General features: G+C 43.0%; 1 protein-coding gene across 5 annotated transcripts in view; it reads right to left on the reverse strand.

Annotated features, from left to right (window-relative positions):
- Positions 1–3,085: 3,085 nt before the first annotated feature.
- The window catches only part of TPMT (thiopurine S-methyltransferase), a 31,218-nt gene continuing 15,376 nt past the window's right edge, over positions 3,086–18,927 (reverse strand). For all 5 annotated transcript variants that reach the window (XM_040432733.1, XM_040432729.1, XM_040432730.1 and 2 more), the window contains exons 5-9: positions 6,544–6,596; positions 5,956–6,030; positions 5,624–5,709; positions 4,106–4,150; positions 3,086–3,396 (exon numbers count right to left, since the gene is read on the reverse strand). In XM_040432733.1, coding sequence (XP_040288667.1) covers positions 3,275–3,396; positions 4,106–4,150; positions 5,624–5,709; positions 5,956–6,030; positions 6,544–6,596 — 381 coding nt within the window. In that variant the 3' untranslated portion in view covers positions 3,086–3,274. The remainder of the gene's footprint in view (positions 3,397–4,105; positions 4,151–5,623; positions 5,710–5,955; positions 6,031–6,543; positions 6,597–18,927) is intronic.

Here is an 18,927-nt window from a genome sequence, read left to right on the forward strand (position 1 = left end):
TACCGTATATATTTAACCACTACAGGACCGCCGTATGCAGGATTGCGTCGGCTCTGTTATTCTGGGTGGACGCGCCTGAATGGAGCCTTACAGGGGGGGGGTGATCAATGACAGGGGGGTGATCACCCCATATAGACTCCCTGTCATTGATCACCCCCCAGTAAGGCTCCATTCAGACGTCCGTATGTGTTTTGCGGATACGATCCATGGATCCGCAAAACACATACGGACCTCTGAATAGAGCCTTACAGGGGGGTGATCACCCCATATAGACTCTCTGATCACCCCCCTGTCATTGATCACCCCCCTGTAAGGCTCCATTCAGACGTCCGTATAGACTCCCTGATCACCCCCTGTCATTGATCACCCCCTTGTAAGGCTGGCTCCATTCAGAGGTCCATATGTGTTTTGCGGATCCACGGATCGGATCCGCAAAACACATACGGACCTCTGAATAGAGCCTTACAGGGGGGTGATCAATGACAGGGGGGTGATCACCCCATATAGACTCCCTGATCACCCCCCTGTCATTGATCACCCCCCTGTAAGGCTCCATTCAGACATTTTTTTGGCACAAGTTAGCGGAAATTGATATATTTTTTGTTTTTTCTTACAAAGTCTCATATTCCACTAACTTGTGACAAAAAATAAAATCTCAAATGAACTCACCATACCTCTCACGGAATCCAAATGCGTAAAATTTTTTAGACATTTATATTCCAGACTTCTTCTCACGCTTTAGGGCCCCTAAAATGCCAGGGCAGTATAAATACCCCACATGTGACCCCATTTTGGAAAGATGATACCTCAAGGTATTTTGTGAGGGGCATGGCGAGTTCATGTAAAATTTTATTTTTTGTCACAAGTTAGCGGAAAGGGAGACTTTGTGAGAAAAAAAAAAATAAAAATCAAATTCCACTAACTTGTGCCAAAAAAACCAAACTTCTATGAACTCGCCATGCCCCTCACGGAATACCTTGGGGTGTCTTCTTTCCAAAATGGGGTCACATGTGGGGTATTTATACTGCCCTGGCATTTTAGGGGCCCTAAAGCGTGAGAAGAAGTCTGGAATCCAAATGCCCTCCTAAAAGATACTTATTGGAATTTGGGCCCCTTTGCGCACCTAGGCTGCAAAAAAGTGTCACACATGTGGTATCGCTGTACTCAGGAGAAGTTGGGCAATGTGTTTTGGGGTGTCTTTTTACATATACCCATGCTGGGTGAGAGAAATATCTCTCTATAATGACAACTTTGTATAAAAAAATGGGAAAAGTTGACTTTTAGAGAGATATTTCTCTCACCCAGCATGGGTATATGTGAGAATACACCCCAAAACACATTGCCCTACTTCTCCTGAGTACGGCGATACCACATGTGTGACACTTTTTTGCAGCCTAGGTGGGCAAAGGGGCCCAAATTCTAATAAGTACTTTTACAGGGCATTTTTTACACATTTGGATTCCAGACTTCTTCTCACGCATTAGGGCCCCTAAAATGCCAGGGCAGTATAACTACCCCACAAGTGACCCCATTTTGGAAAGAAGACACCCCAAGGTATTTCGTGATGGGCATAGTGAGTTCATGGAAGTTTTTATTTTTTGTCACAAGTTAGTGTAATATGAGACTTTGTAAGGAAAAAAAAAATCATAATTTTCCGCTAACTTGTGACAAAAAATAAAAAGTTCTATGAACTCACTATGCCCATCAGTGAATACCTTAGGGTGTCTACTTTCCGAAATGGGGTCATTTGTGGGGTGTTTCTACTGTCTGGGCATTGTAGAACCTCAGGAAACATGACAGGTGCTCAGAAAGTCAGAGTTGCTTAAAAATGCGGAAATTCACATTTTTGTACCATAGTTTGTAAACGCTATAACTTTTACCCAAACCATTTTTTTTTTTATCAAAGACATGTAGAACAATAAATTTAGAGAAAAATTTATATAGAAATGTATTTTTTTTTTTTAAATTTTACAACTGAAAGTGAAAAATGTCATTTTTTTTGCAAAAATTTTGTTACATTTCGATTAATAACAAAAAAAGTAAAAATGTCAGCAGCAATGAAATACCACCAAATAAAAGCTCTATAAGTGAGAAGAAAAGGAGGTAAAATTAATTTGGGTGGTAAGTTGTATGACCGAGCAATAAACCGTGAAAGTAGTGTAGTGCAGAATTGTAAAAAGTGGTCTGGTCATTAAGGGTGTTTAAGATAGGGGGGCTGAGGTGGTTAAACTGCATCCACAGTGACATATCAGGTGGTCTATCACTATAGAGGAAACATTCCTGAAGCCTCATTATGCAGCTACTAATATATATGCATTACTGCAATATTTGCTATTCTTTAAATGTGAGCTTCAAATTGTGTGAGCTGCCAAGACAACAGTACTCAAATGAGTCTCTACACTAACATTCTTGTACAACAGGACAATCACCACTCTCTTTTGGATCTAGGTCTACAGACACTAATTCTGTAATTATGTATTTCATATCAGGAAAGATATAACAACCACAAAATCCCCCAAAACTAAAAGCAGGAATGCCTGAAAAATTGATCACCCATTTATTCCCCCATTGCTCTATTGCCCCTTCTGGTCTTGTTGACTTGTCCTACAGTGATGACGTGCCGCACATGTTCATGTAACTGCTGCAGCCGATCACTGGAATCATTAGCTGACATGGTTATGTACAGTACAACATCAGGACAAGCCAGTAGGACCGGTGACGGGGATTAAGTCAAGTTTCTTTTTATTTTACCGCACTCCCCTTTTATAAAATGTTCTTAAATTCTGGTTGACCACTGTAAATAGGGCTTGTGCAGATACACATTTGTCTAGGTCTCTTGAGGCGATACTGCTTACATCCTTCTATAAAAAGGGCATAACAACATTTGCAATTTATATAATAGACAAAATTGTCAGCAAGTGCATGTGCTGCCAGGAAAATCTGTTCTCCCTTCTGTTTTTTTTTCCAATCATATTTCAAAAAAAGGAATATATAAAACATTCCCAAATGACCTGAATAAGCTCTCAGCTTCTTTTCTAATAAGGTTGGCAAGGAAATGCAAAACATAAACTGCAAAATATTAGGCAACATTGAGGAAATATATTTTATTGATAAAAGTATAATACGTTTGATTTACTGCCTGCTCATTAGAGGGGCCAAGAGGTAGTGACAACAAGAGAAGGAACATCTAAAATCAAGAGGTAGACATCATGACAAACTAACAGCTCTGTGTTTCAAAAAAAAAATAAAAGACTACAAATAAGGGTGTAGTTAATCAAGACTGCAGTTTCGGAGTGACCAGGTAAATGTTTTCATAGTAAAAATCGAGTCCCCATTGTTTCTGCTTGTCACCAAGTGCATCAATCTTCTTCAATATCTTAAAAGCACATGAAGAACCTGAAAAAGACAAAATACGGAGACAAATGTGAGAACTAGTCAGAAAATAATTGCTCAGACTATTTTCATGTTGTTTTAGGTGTGCAGCTGTTTCAGTATCTTCTATTTATTCCTGTAAAGTGCCTATGCATGCCCGGCCAGCTCTAGACCCAGAGTAGTGACTTTTAAAGGTGTTTTCCGAGACTTGTCTACTGATAAATTATCCTCTGGATAGGTCTTCAGTATCTGATCAACATCCAGGACCTCTGCTGATCAGCTGTTTGAAAAGTGCTGATGCCTTCTCTCAGCCTAGTCTATGTGCAGCTCAGCCCCATTAATTCAACATCATCCCACAAGATGCTTGACAGGTACCAAAACACTGTTGCTTACACTACTAATATGCATATGCTTGGCTTGGTTGAACATGATGCCCATGAAGGGAAGAAGAGTGAACGGCTGAAGTAAACTCCAGTGCTCCTAGATGTCATATTTGCGGGATCCTAAGTCATAGCAATTAGCAGTAAGTTTGTATGATGTGACATCATTATAGAACATGCATCATCAGTGGTCGAGACTGAACCAGGTCAGCAGATAGGACCCAATATGAATTCAAAGGTAAGAGCATTGTTTATAATTTCCCTAGTTTATAAGGAGTATTATGATTATCCGAAAACTACATTTTACAAGCATAACTATGTACGTCACCAAATTTTCACATTCAATTACTTACCAAGTAAATTTGCTACTTCAGATTCAGGTACGTAGAATGGTGGGCCTATGAAAAAGAGACAAATCACTGCTTCACTGGCGCAAAGCACAAACAAAGCTCATGACACAGCTCATGGGGCAGAGGTGTGTGTATTTCCTGCATGGCATGCAAATTATTAAACAAGCTTCCTTTCTAAAGGCCCCCTTACATCGGCCGACACAGCAGTCAATTATCGGGAACAATCAGTTTTTTCCTGATAATTGCCTGCTCGTCAGAGGTGGTGAGAGCTACATTTACATGCAATCACCTCCACTTTATGGGGACATGGGATTGCTGCTGCGATTGCTTGTCCTTATAGAGAATCATTGCTTCTGGGCAGCAGACTGCTGTTTACACAGCACAATCTGCTGCCCAGAAATGACGATTCAGGTTTCAGCACCAGAAATGCTTTCACACAATGGACATGCGCTTCCTCGCTCATCGGCTGATCAGTGGCACCCGTACACAGTGAAATTATCGGGTGGGTGTTAGCTGTATAAAACATTAAGCACTTGCCATGTACGGTGTGGGCTCAGATCATCAGCCCACTCCATACTCGCCTTGCACACATCAGACCTACAAGGTGCGCAAAGGACTCAAAATACAGCATAATGACCATCAACACTAGAGGGAGAATGGGAGGTAATGTTACTCTGTTTATACATGGAACAGAATAGTACAGCAGCATGCATTATATGACCAGACCACCTCTGGCAGCAGCCAGTGTGATTTTAAATCTATGTGTATATAGGGTTTTTGGAGCTCTGTATAAAGAAAAACTGGAGCTTAAAAGGCTGTATATATTAAGAAGTTAAAACAATTTTCCAATCTTTAAATTGATTGACATGTACAAAGATTATTCGCTTACTAATGTATTGTCTGCAGTTGGGACGGCTCTGTAAGTCAGTCTCATATGCAGTCTCATATGTAGTCACATGACCATGCTCCTTATATTTGTCTCCTGCTTGTGTGACATACACTAAATATGTGGTTATCTCCCCATCTCCTCTATTTGCTGTATGGGACCTCACAGATAGGATGCATCTTATCTTCACTGCTCCCTGCTCTCCATATCCCTTCCTGTCTTTGGAGGGATCATGTTTCACATGCTGGGCAACAGATAGTGTCAGTAACAGATCTGTATTGTGTGTGAAGACAATGAGTAATTACAGCACTACATTACACCTTGTAATAGAAGGGCATACAGGCGGCTGTTAATGGAGGCAATGTCTGTAAGAGAGGCAGAGGATTCTTGGGAATTGTAGCCCTTTACATGATAACTCCACAGACAGAAAGCTCTGGCAGCATCAGAACAAAGGTGCAGTACAGAGCTGAAGTAAATAGTAAGTAAATAACTACACTTAGCAGTATTAAGCATGAAATGCCTCCTCCACCTTACAGAAAATACATTTCTGTAAAGTAATAGAACTATGATGTGGAATTTGATGGATCCATTTAAATAAAATGAGTATTAAAAAGGCATCTATCTTACATACTCACCTTTATGCAACTTAGGATCATATTCAAGTGTTACAAGTAAGTAATTACAGTCCTTAGCCATTAGTGACAGAACGACACTGGTGTAACTGGTAGAATAATAAACCAGAGAATACATGATAAGACAAGGTGTTCGCTCTCTACAATATTAATCATAATAGATAGAGATAAGCACGCTGGAAAAAAGCCGATAGTAATTCTCTTTTTATACATAAGGGGTTCTTGCATTATATCTTATAGAATATATATATATATATATATATATATATATATATATATAAATATATTTATATTTTTTTTAAAGATTATATGACTGGATATATACAGCAACTAACCGTTCTCTGTCCTTCGGGTTCACAGCTACCATTGCTCCTCTGTCCCACACTCCATCAAACTTTCCAATGACTGCGCTGCAAATAACACACAGAACCATTAAACCCTATTCACATTTGTACTCCTTTAGAACTGTGGGGCAGATTTACTACTGAAAATGCTTTGTATCACATTTACACTTTTTTCTAAGTATCTTAGGCCTCGTTTTCACAATGGGGCATGGCATCACTGGAAAGGGGAGTGGCCTAAATGCACCTCCATGCGCGAACATTTTGAAACTACAACTTATCGGCAGAGTAAAATTTAGACTAGGCAGTTTTTTTGGCGCTCGTGTACAAATTTTGGCTCACAAACAGAATTCTAGCGTAAATTTGGCACAGGATTTACATGATTTCAAATTTAAAAAGGTCCATGCGCCAGAATAGTAAATTTCTCTAATATTAAGACTGTGATTGGCGACACTATTACTAAATCTGCCCCAGTGTGTTTACCATCTCACATACTCAACAGAATTAATTTTCAATGTTTTTAAGAGAATAGTTTTGCTAAAAGCAGCATCCTGTGAATAATCTCAAGGAATAAGTACTTACTCAGATATGTCATAGATACTGCAGCAGTACAGGGAAATGTTCCCAGATGCACTCTGAAAGGAAATAGTAGGAATATTACATAGATCTAATGGAGGTGTTCCTACTAGGCACACTGTGAAGTAATGCTGATGCTTGACCTGCTAACATTTCTTCAAGAACTGCCTGTCACGGCCTCGGTGTTGTGCGCCGTGACACATTTGCCGTGCATGCCGGTTGCCTGGAGCAACGTGTTGTTGTCAGCTTGAATGTGCTTTGCTCCCCTTCTCCTGGTTCCTCCCCTGTCTGGTGCTGGAGGGGTTAACTTCCTGGCTGGGTGTGGCTACTAGGGTTTTATCACTTGTGGCTCCCTGGCAGGAGTCAGTTGTACTGCAGCTGTCGTTGGTGCTGGAGCTCTGCTCCAGTCCAGGGTGTTCTATCTGCCCAGTCCTTGAGGGACACCTAGTGGGACATTGATGTCTTCTGATGTCACCCCTTTGTGTCTGTTTCAGTTACCCTACCTCACTTGTTGTAGGTTTTGTGTGGGTTTATGTTAGGGGTTGTTGTTATGTCTGGTTTGGCGTTTCATGTCTGGCCTGTTTGGTGTTTCAGGTCAGCATGGATGCCAGACATATGCATTGTATGTCCTATACCTCCGGAAAGGGGATCCCTAGAGTTCCCCGGAGGGGGAACTATAAGCAGCGCAGCCTGGTGCCACCATGGTTCATGCCGCATGGTAGTCCAGGTGGTTTCTACTAGATTTTGTGTTTGGCAACCGGCATGCACGGCAAATGTGTCACAGCGCACAACACCGAGGCCGTGACATTGCCTTTCCCCCGACAAATACAGCTATGTCCTATCTCAGGTGCCTATGAACAATATCAGAAACCCTCTCACCACTCCAGACATGTAGTGGCTACTGAAAAGTTATCTATACAAAACAGGAAGTATCAACATAATTTAGGCTTAGTGGTCAGTGTGAAAAATGCATGATTTTAGGCATTTCTTTTAGGCCTCATGCATACAACCTTTGTTTTTGCCCACATCCGAGCCGCATTTTTTGAAACTTGGATGCGGACCCATGCATTTCAATGTTGCTCCATTCCGCAGCCCCGCAAAAAAATAATAATAATAAGTAGAACATGTCCTATTCGTTTTGCGCAGACAAAATAGGCATTTCTATCATAGGGTGAGAGGTTCCATTCCGCAAAATGTGGAATGCACATGGCTGGTGTCTGTGTTTTGAGGATCCACAATTTGTAAGGTTGTGTGCATGAGGCCTTAAAATATATGTTATATGTTCAGTCCAAAGAAGTCTGTCCAAGAATGTGTCTGTCTGTGGATAGACACATTAAGGGTATATGTCAGGCGCAGTGTGAAACTAGCCTTACTGGAATAACTAGTACCGATTTACTTAAATTTTAAATGCATATTAAAGAAGACCTTTCACCACTCGTGACTAGTGATGAGCGGCAGGGGCAATATTCGAATTCGCGATATTTCACAAATATATGGTAGAATATTCGTCATATATTCGCGAATATTCGTATTCGAGATATTTGTTTTATTGCGAAAAATCTGTAATTAAAAAATAATAATAATTCGCATAATGCGAATTTGTATGAGAAAAAAGGTGTTGGTCAAAAACGAGTATATAGAACTACAGTATATACTGCTATATATTAGTTTTTAGAATATTCGTCATTTTTTCCATCTGAACAAATGATTCCTTCCTGCTTAAAATGCTTGTGGGTCAATGAGTCATTGGCCCACAAGCAAGAAGCAGGGAGGAATCATGACTTTAGATGTTGAAAAAAGACGAATATTCTAAAAAACAAATATATAGCACTATAGCGAATATATTCGTTTTGACATTTTTTAGAATATTCGTCTTTTTTTTTCTCCTCCAAACAGTACAGTTAAACCCCTTTGGCATACTCCTCCCCACAAGCGTCCCCGTCACCATGGGAGCGCCTGGTGGTTAGAATATACCATCGGATCTGAGTTAGAGCGTGAAAACTCAAATCCGATGGTATATTCTAACACAAAGGCGTTCCCATGGTGATGGGGACGCTTGAAGTTAGAGTATACCAACAGGCGCATACATACTGGCCCCCTGCTGCCTGGCAGCACCTGACCTCTGGCAGGGCACTGTGATCCACACAATTAACCCCTCAGGTGCTGCACCTGAGGGGTTAATTGTGCGGATCACAGCACCCTGTCAGAGGTCGGGTGCCGCCGGGCAGCAGTGCGCCCCCCCACCCCACCCCCACTATTAAAATCATTCATAGGCAGTGCGCATTAACCCCCCCCCCCCCCACCAGTATTACAATCATTGGTGGCAGTGCGCCCTCAATCCCCCCTCCCTCCCCAGTATTAATCATTGCTGGCAGTGCATCCCCCCTCCCATCATTGGTGGCAGCGGCAGTTCCGATCGGAGTCCCAGAAGTGTAATGCTGGGGCTCCGATCGGTTACCATGGCAACCAGGACGCTACTGACGTCCTGGCTGCCATGGTCAGTTAGTCAGCATTGTACTTACCTGCGCTGGGGCCGCCGGGCGCTCTTTCTTCTCAAATTCACAGATCTGTGTGGCGCATTGCTATAAGCATACACCGCACAGACCTGTGAGGTGACCTGAGGGGTTAATTGTGTGGATCACAGTGCCCTGTCAGAGGTCAGGTGCTGCCAGGCAGCAGGGGGCCAGTATGTATGCGCCTGTTGGTATACTCTAACTTCAAGCGTCCCCATCACCATGGGAACGCCTCTGTGTTAGAATATACCATCGGATTTGAGTTTTCACGATCTAACTCAGATCCGATTGTATATTCTAACCACCAGGCGTTCCCATGGTGACGGGGACGCTTGTGGGGAGGAGTATGCCAAAGGGGTTTAACTGTTCTGTTTGGAGAAAAAAAAAAAAAAAAAAGACGAATATTCTAAAAAATGTCAAAACTAATATATTCGCTATAGTGCTATATATTAGTTTTTTAGAATATTCGTCTTTTTTCAACATCTAAAGTCATGATTCCTCTCTGCTTCTTGCTTGTGGGCTAATGACTCATTGACCACAAGCATTTTAAGCAGGGAGGAATCATTTGTTCAGATGGAAAAAATGCTGAATATTCGATATAACGAATATATAGCAGTACATTCGTAATATTCGCGAATTATCGAAGTTGCGATATTCGCGATTAATATTCGCTATTCGAATATTCGCGCTCAACACTACTCCTGAGATGCCCATTTAATAGCTTTATACATTCCCCATGTAATAACAATTTTGGAGCATCTATTCTTATGGCTCTATGTTGTGCCATTCCTGTATTATTTCTACTAGAAGTTATAAATGAATTGCTAGCAGTCTGCAGTAAGGGTACAGAGGGGAGGTAACAAGTTGGGGGTGTGTACCTGCACAGACTCACTCTATCCAATCAGTGCTGCCATTTTCAGACTGTGCAGACACACCCCCCAACAGGTTACCACCCCTCTGTACCCTTACTGCAGACTGCAGGAGACCACGCAGTTCTTCTCACAAGTGAGTCCCTCCGAGGATTTGAAGGGCCCCACATTTCTGCTTTTCGCTGGGACTGACGGAGTTGCAGTTGTGACTCTTTTCTTTCTTTTTGATATGCATCGATCATACAACAGAGCTTGGTTATGTACTGAGTCTGTGATGTCTGTCAGTCCACGGACACTGTTCTTCAGTTCTGATCATCATTATTCTGGTTTGCAAGAGATCATACTGGTATGGGGAGTCAGTTCTTATACCTGCACTAGTATAACATCTTCCTACACTGTGCAGGTCCCCCGTGCAAATGGTCACTGTGTATATTACTCCTATTCATGTGCTATACCCAAAGTTATGGGTAATATGGTTATGTTATGTGTTATTCATTGTTTCTAGAGCAACGTACAGTACTGTAAGGTATATCTCTCATCTATCATTTGCTGCTTTTGATAGCAGGCATCATTTATCAGGTCCCCATCCTCACTATGATATTCAACGGTACCCATGGCGAATATCAGAGTGATGTCTTGGAATGTGAGAGGTCTAGGAGGTCCCAGAAATGTATTGCAGTATTCACACATATCCGTAATTACGCCCAGCATATTCTAGGTTTGCAGGAAACCCATCTTACAGCCGATACGGGAGGGAGAGTTAAAAAACCCTGGGTACAGTGGGTGGAAAGCCTATTTGGGAACTCCTACTCCAGAGGGGGTGTCTTTGTTGATACACTGCACGGTTTGGTGGGAACTACATCAGACGATTGTTGACCCTGGGGGGAAATATGTTTTTTCTTACGCTCATATTAATGGTGTTCCATATGTTGTACTAAATCTATATAATCCTCCTCCTGCTAATCGCTCTCTGTTACAAGCGGCAGCGGGTTTTGCAGCACAATTTCCTTTTGCAAGACTACTCTGTATAGGCGATCTTAACATGGTGTTGAACGAATCTTTGGACAGGTTTCACAATCCGTCTAATAGTATTGGCCCCCGTTCGTCTAATACCATCCTTGCGAGATTCCTTTCAGAGTTGGGGTGGTTGGATGTGTGGAGGGAAAAATTCCCAGGTCATACAGAATATTCCTGTTTTACTTCTTCTAAGGGAGCCTTATCTAGGATAGATTATTTGATTGGCACTGCTAATACTTTTATAGCGATACAAGAAGTGCAGTATGGTGCTCAAGGTCCTTCTGACCATGCACCTATTATAGCGACGACCGTTGTATCTGGTGAGGTCAGCCGTGGCCCCAAGCTGCGCATTCACCCGTTCTGGCTATCCTTGATGAATGTGAATGATCGTATCCCAGATCAACCAAATCCTTTTCTTGAAGTTAATATAGTTGACGTTGACCCTCCCTAACTGTGGGAGACCTTGAAGGACTTCCTGCGTGGATGCCTTAAATCCTCCATCTCTTATATTAAGAAATTCTCTCCCACCGTAGAGAGGAGGAATTGGGCATTCAGTGTAGAAATGCTGAACGTAAATATACTTCTGATCCTACAGAGGAAAACAAGACGGGCTGGATGATGAAGGGGAGACTATATATGACACACTTGAAAGAAAAAAATTGATCGTAAATTGCTATTCCTCAAACAACAGTCATTTAAACAAGGTTTTAAAACGGGTAAGGTACTGGCACAGGAGATACGCAGAAATAGCATGGCTCCTCCAATACTGCGTATTGCAGGTGTTACGGGAGACCTGATTGAAGAGCCGGACGGAGTATTGGGCAGATTCAGGGAGTTCTATCAGGACTTATATGGATCTGTAATTCAGTACTCCACGTCCGCCCTGGAGGCATACAATCACGCTAGAAGAGATTAATGAGGCGATCAAGGGATTAAATCTAGGGAAATCCCTGGGCCCGGATGGTATACCGCTAGAAGTCTATTCCAAATGTGTGGCTGTTTTAGGGCCGCAATTACTAAAAATGTATATTTCTTCTTTTGAAAGGGGCCGCCTTCCTGAGTCGTTGTATGATGCCTCTATTGTTGTACTGCTGAAGTCTGACAAGAGTTCCCTGGAGTGCGGTTCTTATCGCCCAATATCTTTGTTGAATTTAGATTACAAAATTCTAACTAAAAGTATTGGCGAATAGACTGAATAAGGTGATAACCTCCATAATACATGAGAATCAGACGGGTTTTATCCCCGGTCGGTCTACATCTAGCAACATTAGGTGGGCACAGGACATCTCGCAACTTGGGTGTGCAGGACAACAACAATGGGCCTTAGCTGCGTTGGATACGGCCAAAGCATTTGACTCTGTTAAGTGGCCCTATTTGGTGCAAACCTTAAAATGTTTTGGTTTTGGCCCAGTTTTTATCCAGTGGGTTAATATTCTGTATAAGACACCTATGGCCAACATTCTAATTAACGGCTCATTATCACCAACTTTCCAGCTACACAGGGGAACCAGGCAGGTGTGCCCACTGTCTCCCCTTCTGTTCGCGGTAGCTATTGAACACTTGGCGCTTAGAATCCGCCAAGACCCAATATTTAAAAGAATATCTATGGGAAACAGAGAAGACAGGCTAGGTCTCTATGCAGATGATCTAATTTTATATATGGATGAGGTGGAGACATAGTTGCCCAGAGCGATAGACCTCATAGAGCAATTTGTTTTTTTCTCTGGTCTTCGCATCAACTGGACCAAGCCGGCTCTTATGCCATTGTGGTCCCCAGAGTGGCCTTCTGTTTATCACAATCTAATGGTTGTAGACCGGTTTAAATATCTGGGCATTATCATTACAAAAGATCCCCTCCTATCCCACAATTTAAATATTGTTCCCATTGAATCTTATTTTATAGACAAGTTGTTCAAGTCCTGGGGTATTCTCCCCATATCTACCATGGGGAGACTGAACCGGATTAAAATGATTTTATTGCCTAAAGCGCTATATCTGCTAGAACATGCTTGCACCCAGATTCCCCGTAACTTCTTTGACCGATTGCACTCTATAATGGCCACCTTTATTTGGGGCAAAGAAAGACGGAAACTAGCATTGAATACCTTGCAAAGAAGTTGGCAACAAGGCGGAGCGGCCTTGCATGACCTATATTTATATTTCCTTGCTGGTCAATTGTGATTCTTAGTGCAATGGGTGTCACAAACCACACTTCCTAATTCTGAATATTACTTGCAGCAACATTTGCGGCTGTCCAATCTGTGGCCTGTATTGGAAAGCTTGTCATCGGTTTCGGGACAACTTCTACAAATCCACAGACTAGCGCACCAGGTTTGGAGAGCTGCAAAGCTTCAGCAGTATAGTGATCTGCCAGATGTTATTCCTTTGTGGAACAATATGATGTTCCCTCATTTACTACACTGTGAAGGGGAAAATATATGGAAAGGCCTTGGAGTGTTCACTTTACGGGACCTGTACGAGAACGGAGTCTTGTTTTCGTTCACTCAGTTACAAGAAAAAACAGGGATTACCCACCTGTACTTCTTTAGATATCTGCAGCTGCGACATGCCCTCCAAACGCAGTTTCACATTATTAAAAGATCTGTATCGACCTATCCGCTAATTGGTATCCTTAAGACCCAGGGCCCGAAAGGTATGGTTTCCGCTCTCTACACACATCTCCTTGACTTTAAAATGTTGCCAACGGGGGGGGGAACGTGGCCTGACCTAGGACATACTCCTGAGATAAATCTTTTGCTTGTCATCTACCTGACTCTATTGGAGACCGATACAGTTCAGGAACCTCCCCAGACATTGGTCACCTGTCTGGAGGCACCATGACCCGCCAAAAGTCTAAGGAGAAGGAGGTAAAGGAGAGCGGCATGGACACGCCGACCAAACAAAATGCCGCCGCGCACGCTGCAAAGCTCTCCGAAGTAGCGGCGAAGCTGGGGAAGTTTGCCAGCACCTCGACACCTGCAGCTAGTGCTCCTTTGCTAGACACTGGCCCGACTGGCGAGCCACAGGGAGCAGCGAGCTCGGAAACGGCCTCGTCTGCCTCTGTTGTGCAACAGAAGGTGGGTCCAGAGTTGCTGCTAGAGACTGCACCCATAGCCGAACCTACTATAGCAGACGTGTATAGAATGGTGGCGCAGTGTAATACAGCCCTCACTTCCCTTGATACCAATGTGGGGAGCCTCAAAGAAGAGGTACTGTTGATAAGACAAGATGTGCGGCAGTTTAAGGAGTGAATTGGAGAGTTGGAGGGCCGTATGAGTGAGATGGAAGACCATTTGCCGCCCGTTAAGAGGGACTTACGTGTCATACATAATGTTACCCTGCTCATATCAAAGTCGGACAACTTGGAAAGCCGTCTGAGACGGAACAACGTTCGATTTATTGGAATTCCAGAATGCACTGAGGGTTCGGACCCCGTAACGTTTATGGAAAAATGGCCTGTGGACACTATTGGGAGAGAAAAACTGTCCCCGCTCTTTGCAATTGAACGAGCACACCGGGTGCCGTTTCGCCCACCACCACCAGGGGCGCCTCCGAGACCTCTCTTGATCAGAGTTTTACATTACAGAGACCGGGACGCCATCCTTAGAGCGGCCAGGAACTGCCCAGATATACAAATCAATGGTAACTGTGTTCCGTGTTCTGATGTTTTCTGCGGAAATACAAAAACGGAGAGCGAGGTTTTTGGAGGTTAAAAAGCGGCTGAGATCCCTACAATGGCCGCACTCCATGTTGTATCCGGCTAAACTCTGAGTGGTGGCGAATGGATCTACGCACATCTTCAAAGATCCTGCGGAGGCCTGTCAATGACTGGATGCCCATGAAAAAGATCGGCGTGGCAACAACACCTGAAGGAATGGTGACATTATTGGCAGAACTGTTCTATAATTGCAGTTTTTCTTCGGCTATTAGCCTTTATTATGTGATATGGTTCTCCGAGACTATTGCTATTTGAGGAGGGGAGGAAGGTTATATATGTTTTTTTACTCATAGCACTATAGGGGTTGCAATACTGTTAGGCTGGGAGGTTAGGTGAAATAACCCATTTGTGCATCCAGGATGCAGCGCTTATGTTGACTACATAACCACTTCGTCACCTTTGTTTATATCGTTAGTTTCTAACGGTTAGGTTCACTTTGCTTATCTCATGTTTACCCCTGTTTGGTTCACAATACAGAATATGTCTATGTTGGTTATGGGATTGTTGGGATGAGGGGATAATGGAGCAGGATATATTTCTCTTCCTATAGCTATTGGGGGATTCCTCCGGGGTGTTCGGCACTGATTTCTCTATATTCACATGTGGCACTATGATGTGTTCCTTTAAAGTTCTCGCATGGAATGTGAGAGGGATGTCGCAGGCATCTAAATGGTCTGCTATTTTTCATATTTTACAGGACCTTCAACCAGCTATTATATGTTTGTCCGAGACCCATCTAACCCCTGATAATACGCGTCTGATTCATAAAGCATGGATGGTGTGTGAGTTTCATTCTACCTACTCCACGCATGCCCGAGGTGTCAGTATTTTAGTACATAGATCTATTCCGTTTATAGCTCAGGAATCATATATTTATATCGACGGTAGATTTGTATGTGTGGACTGCCTGATTTTTCAATTCCGGCTTATTCTGGTGGCTGTATATGTTCCCCCTCTGTATTCGGCTGAAATTATGAAGACTGTTATTGCTTTCACTTCCAAATTCCCGTCAGTCCCAATACTTATTGTGGGGGATTTTAACATGTATCTTGACGGCTCTCTGGATAAATTTCATGCTGGAGCAGGGGCACACACCAATGCCCCTACTTCTCTGGCAAAACTGCTGGAGGAAGTGGATCTATGTGACATTTGGAGAACCCTGCATCCGGGACAGCGTCAATATTCATGTTACTCTCCTTCTTACAACTCCTTATCCAGAATAGACCTAGCAATTGGATCCTCAGCCTTAGTGGCTCTGACAAAAGAGATTTCCTATCTTCCTCGAAGTATATCTGACCATTCTTCACTGTTGATTACATTGGTAGTGGGAAGGTAACTGCACATAACATGGCCTATTTGGTGCTTGAACCCATTCTGGCTCACGTTGGTGGATACTGGAAGTGAAATCTCTGGGGCCATTGCTGACTATCTAGCTATTAATGTAGGCTCTGCATCTGTGGCGATAGTATGGGATGCCCTAAAAGCGTATGTTAGGGGGTTATACAGGGTGGGCCATTTATATGGATACACCTTAATAAAATGGGAATGGTTGGTGATATTAACTTCCTGTTTGTGGCACATTAGTATATGTGAGGGGGGAAACTTTTCAAGATGGGTGGTGACCATGGCGGCCATTTTGAAGTCGGCCATTTTGAATCCAACTTTTGTTTTTTCAATAGGAAGAGGGTCATGTGACACATCAAACTTATTGGGAATTTAACAAGAAAAACAATGGTGTGCTTGGTTTTAACGTAACTTTATTCTTTCATGAGTTATTTACAAGTTCCTGACCACTTATAAAATGTGTTCAATGTGCTGCCCATTGTGTTGGATTGTCAATGCAACCCTCTTCTCCCACTTTTCACACACTGATAGCAACACCGCAGGAGAAATGCTAGCACAGGCTTCCAGTATCCGTAGTTACAGGTGCTGCACCTCTCGTATCTTCACAGCATAGACAATTGCCTTCAGATGACCCCAAAGATAAAAGATCGGGAGACCTTGGGGGCCATTCAACTGGCCCACGACGACCAATCCACTTTCCAGGAAACTGTTCATCTAGCTGGCACATTCCCTGAGTTTTTCCAGCAAGATGGTGCACCACCACATTATGGGTGTCAGGTCCGAGCATTCCTAGATGAACAGTTTCCTGGAAAGTGGATTGGTCGTCATGGGCCAGTTGAATGGCCCCTAAGGTCTCCCGATCTGACCCCCTTAGACTTTTATCTTTGGGGTCACATGGCCCTCTTCCTATTGAAAAAACTAAAGTTGGATTCAAAATGGCCGACTTCAAAATGGCCACCATGGTCACCACCCTTCTTGAAAAGTTTCCCCCCTCACATATACTAATGTGCCATAAACAGGAAGTTAATTTCACCAACCATTCCCATTTTATTAAGGTGTATCCATATAAATGGCCCACCCTGTATATTAAACATATTAGTGTAAAGAAATCTAGGAGCCGAGATCTGTTTAGAGAACTCTCGGATAGAGTTCTGCACTTAGAAACTAAATATGTAGATCAGCCCACATCGATTAACAAGGCAAATTGGAAGGAAGTCCAAGATCTATTGAAAGAAGACATACAAGTTAAAGCTGAGAACAAGCGTCTTTTTATGGCTCAGAGACACTTTGCTGAAGAGGAAAGTGCGGGCCACTTGTTGGCTACCGTAATTAAGGCACAACCTGGCCCTTCTTGTATAGCCTCGATTAGAGAGTCTGGGGGACAATTGGTAACAAGAGATGAAGGTATTCTGAGAGAGTTTTATGCTCATTTTAGGGAGGTGTATAGGTCCAGACTGGCCACCACTGCATCCGATAGATCCAACTCTTAGATGAAGATATATCTTTAGAGGAACTAGAAGAAGTAGTGCTGAAATCTATCCCTAATGATAAGGCGCCGGGTGGTGATGGCCTACCTGGCGAATTTTATAAGAAACATAGGGAGCTATTACTTCCGCAGCTTCTAGTGGTCTTTAAGGATGCCCTTCGGGAGGGTAAATTGCCCTGTTCCATGAGGGAGGCAATTGTGGTAGTACTGTCCAAACCGGGCAAGGACCCCACCCTTGTAGACTCCTATAGACCCATTTCGCTCCTGACAGTGGATATAAAACTTCTTGCTAAAGTCTTGGCCAATCGGCTACTTAAGGTCATTCACACTATTGTCAATGATGATCAATCTGGATTTATGCCTGGAAAATCCACATCTTTAAATCTCAGGCGTTTATTTTTGAATCTTCAACTTGAGGGGGGAGATAGACAAGATTATGGAGCTGCTGTGATCTCAATCGACGTTGCCAAAGCTTTTGACAGCGTCGAGTGGGAATATCTTTGGGCGGTTATGAATGGGATGGGCTTTGGCTCGGGATTTCTTAATTGGGTTAAGCTCCTGTATTGTGAGCCCAGGGCTAGAATTAGAGTGAATGGTCAGCTGTCGCCTGCATTGGCTTTGGAGAGAGGGACGAGGCAAGGCTGCCCGTTGTCCCCTCTCTTGTTCGCACTGGCGATAGAGCCGTTAGCATGTCTTCTAAGGTCCACACCATTGGTACGGGGATTCGAGAGGGGTACCATAGAAGAACGCGTATCTCTCTATGCGGATGATATGCTGGTATATGTAGGTAATTTAGCTCATTCCCTAGATTCTAAAATTTCCATAATTTCGGAATTTGGTGGCCAGTCTGGACTTCTTATAAACTGGGATAAAATCAGTGATCCTCCCAATATCTCCACACTTACAAGCTTTTGATGCCAGTTCCTCTGAGCTCAAAGTAGTGTCTTCCTTTAAGTATCTTGGGGTGGTGGTCTCGACGGACCCCGGTGAATATATTTCTAATAACTTATTGCCTTTGATAGAGAAGTTCAAAAATAAGGTTGCCACCTGGCACAAGTTGCCATTATCGATGGTGGGGAGAGGTAACCTATCGAAGATGATTCTGATGCCCCAGCTGTTATATATTTTGCAAAACTGTCCTGTGTGGATTCCTACACATTACTTCTACAAGATTCAACAGCTGTTTCGGTTTTTTCTCTGGAAAAATAATAGAGGTATGATCAAATACGAGACCTTACAGAGAAATAAGAATGCGGGTGGTCTGGCGCTACCTAATACTATGTTATATTTTCTGTCAGCTCAATTACAACACTTCAAGGGCTGGGGTGTGATAGGTGAACTGGGAAGGAGTGGTCAGTTAATGGAGTGGGTCTCGGGTACGTCTCCCCCCTTAGCAGCCATGGAGGGAGGAGTAAAAGGAGAAGCTGGGCGTATTCGAACTTT

The sequence above is a fragment of the Bufo bufo genome, chromosome 5, assembly GCF_905171765.1.
Source record: "Bufo bufo chromosome 5, aBufBuf1.1, whole genome shotgun sequence".
Lineage (NCBI taxonomy): Eukaryota > Metazoa > Chordata > Amphibia > Anura > Bufonidae > Bufo > Bufo bufo.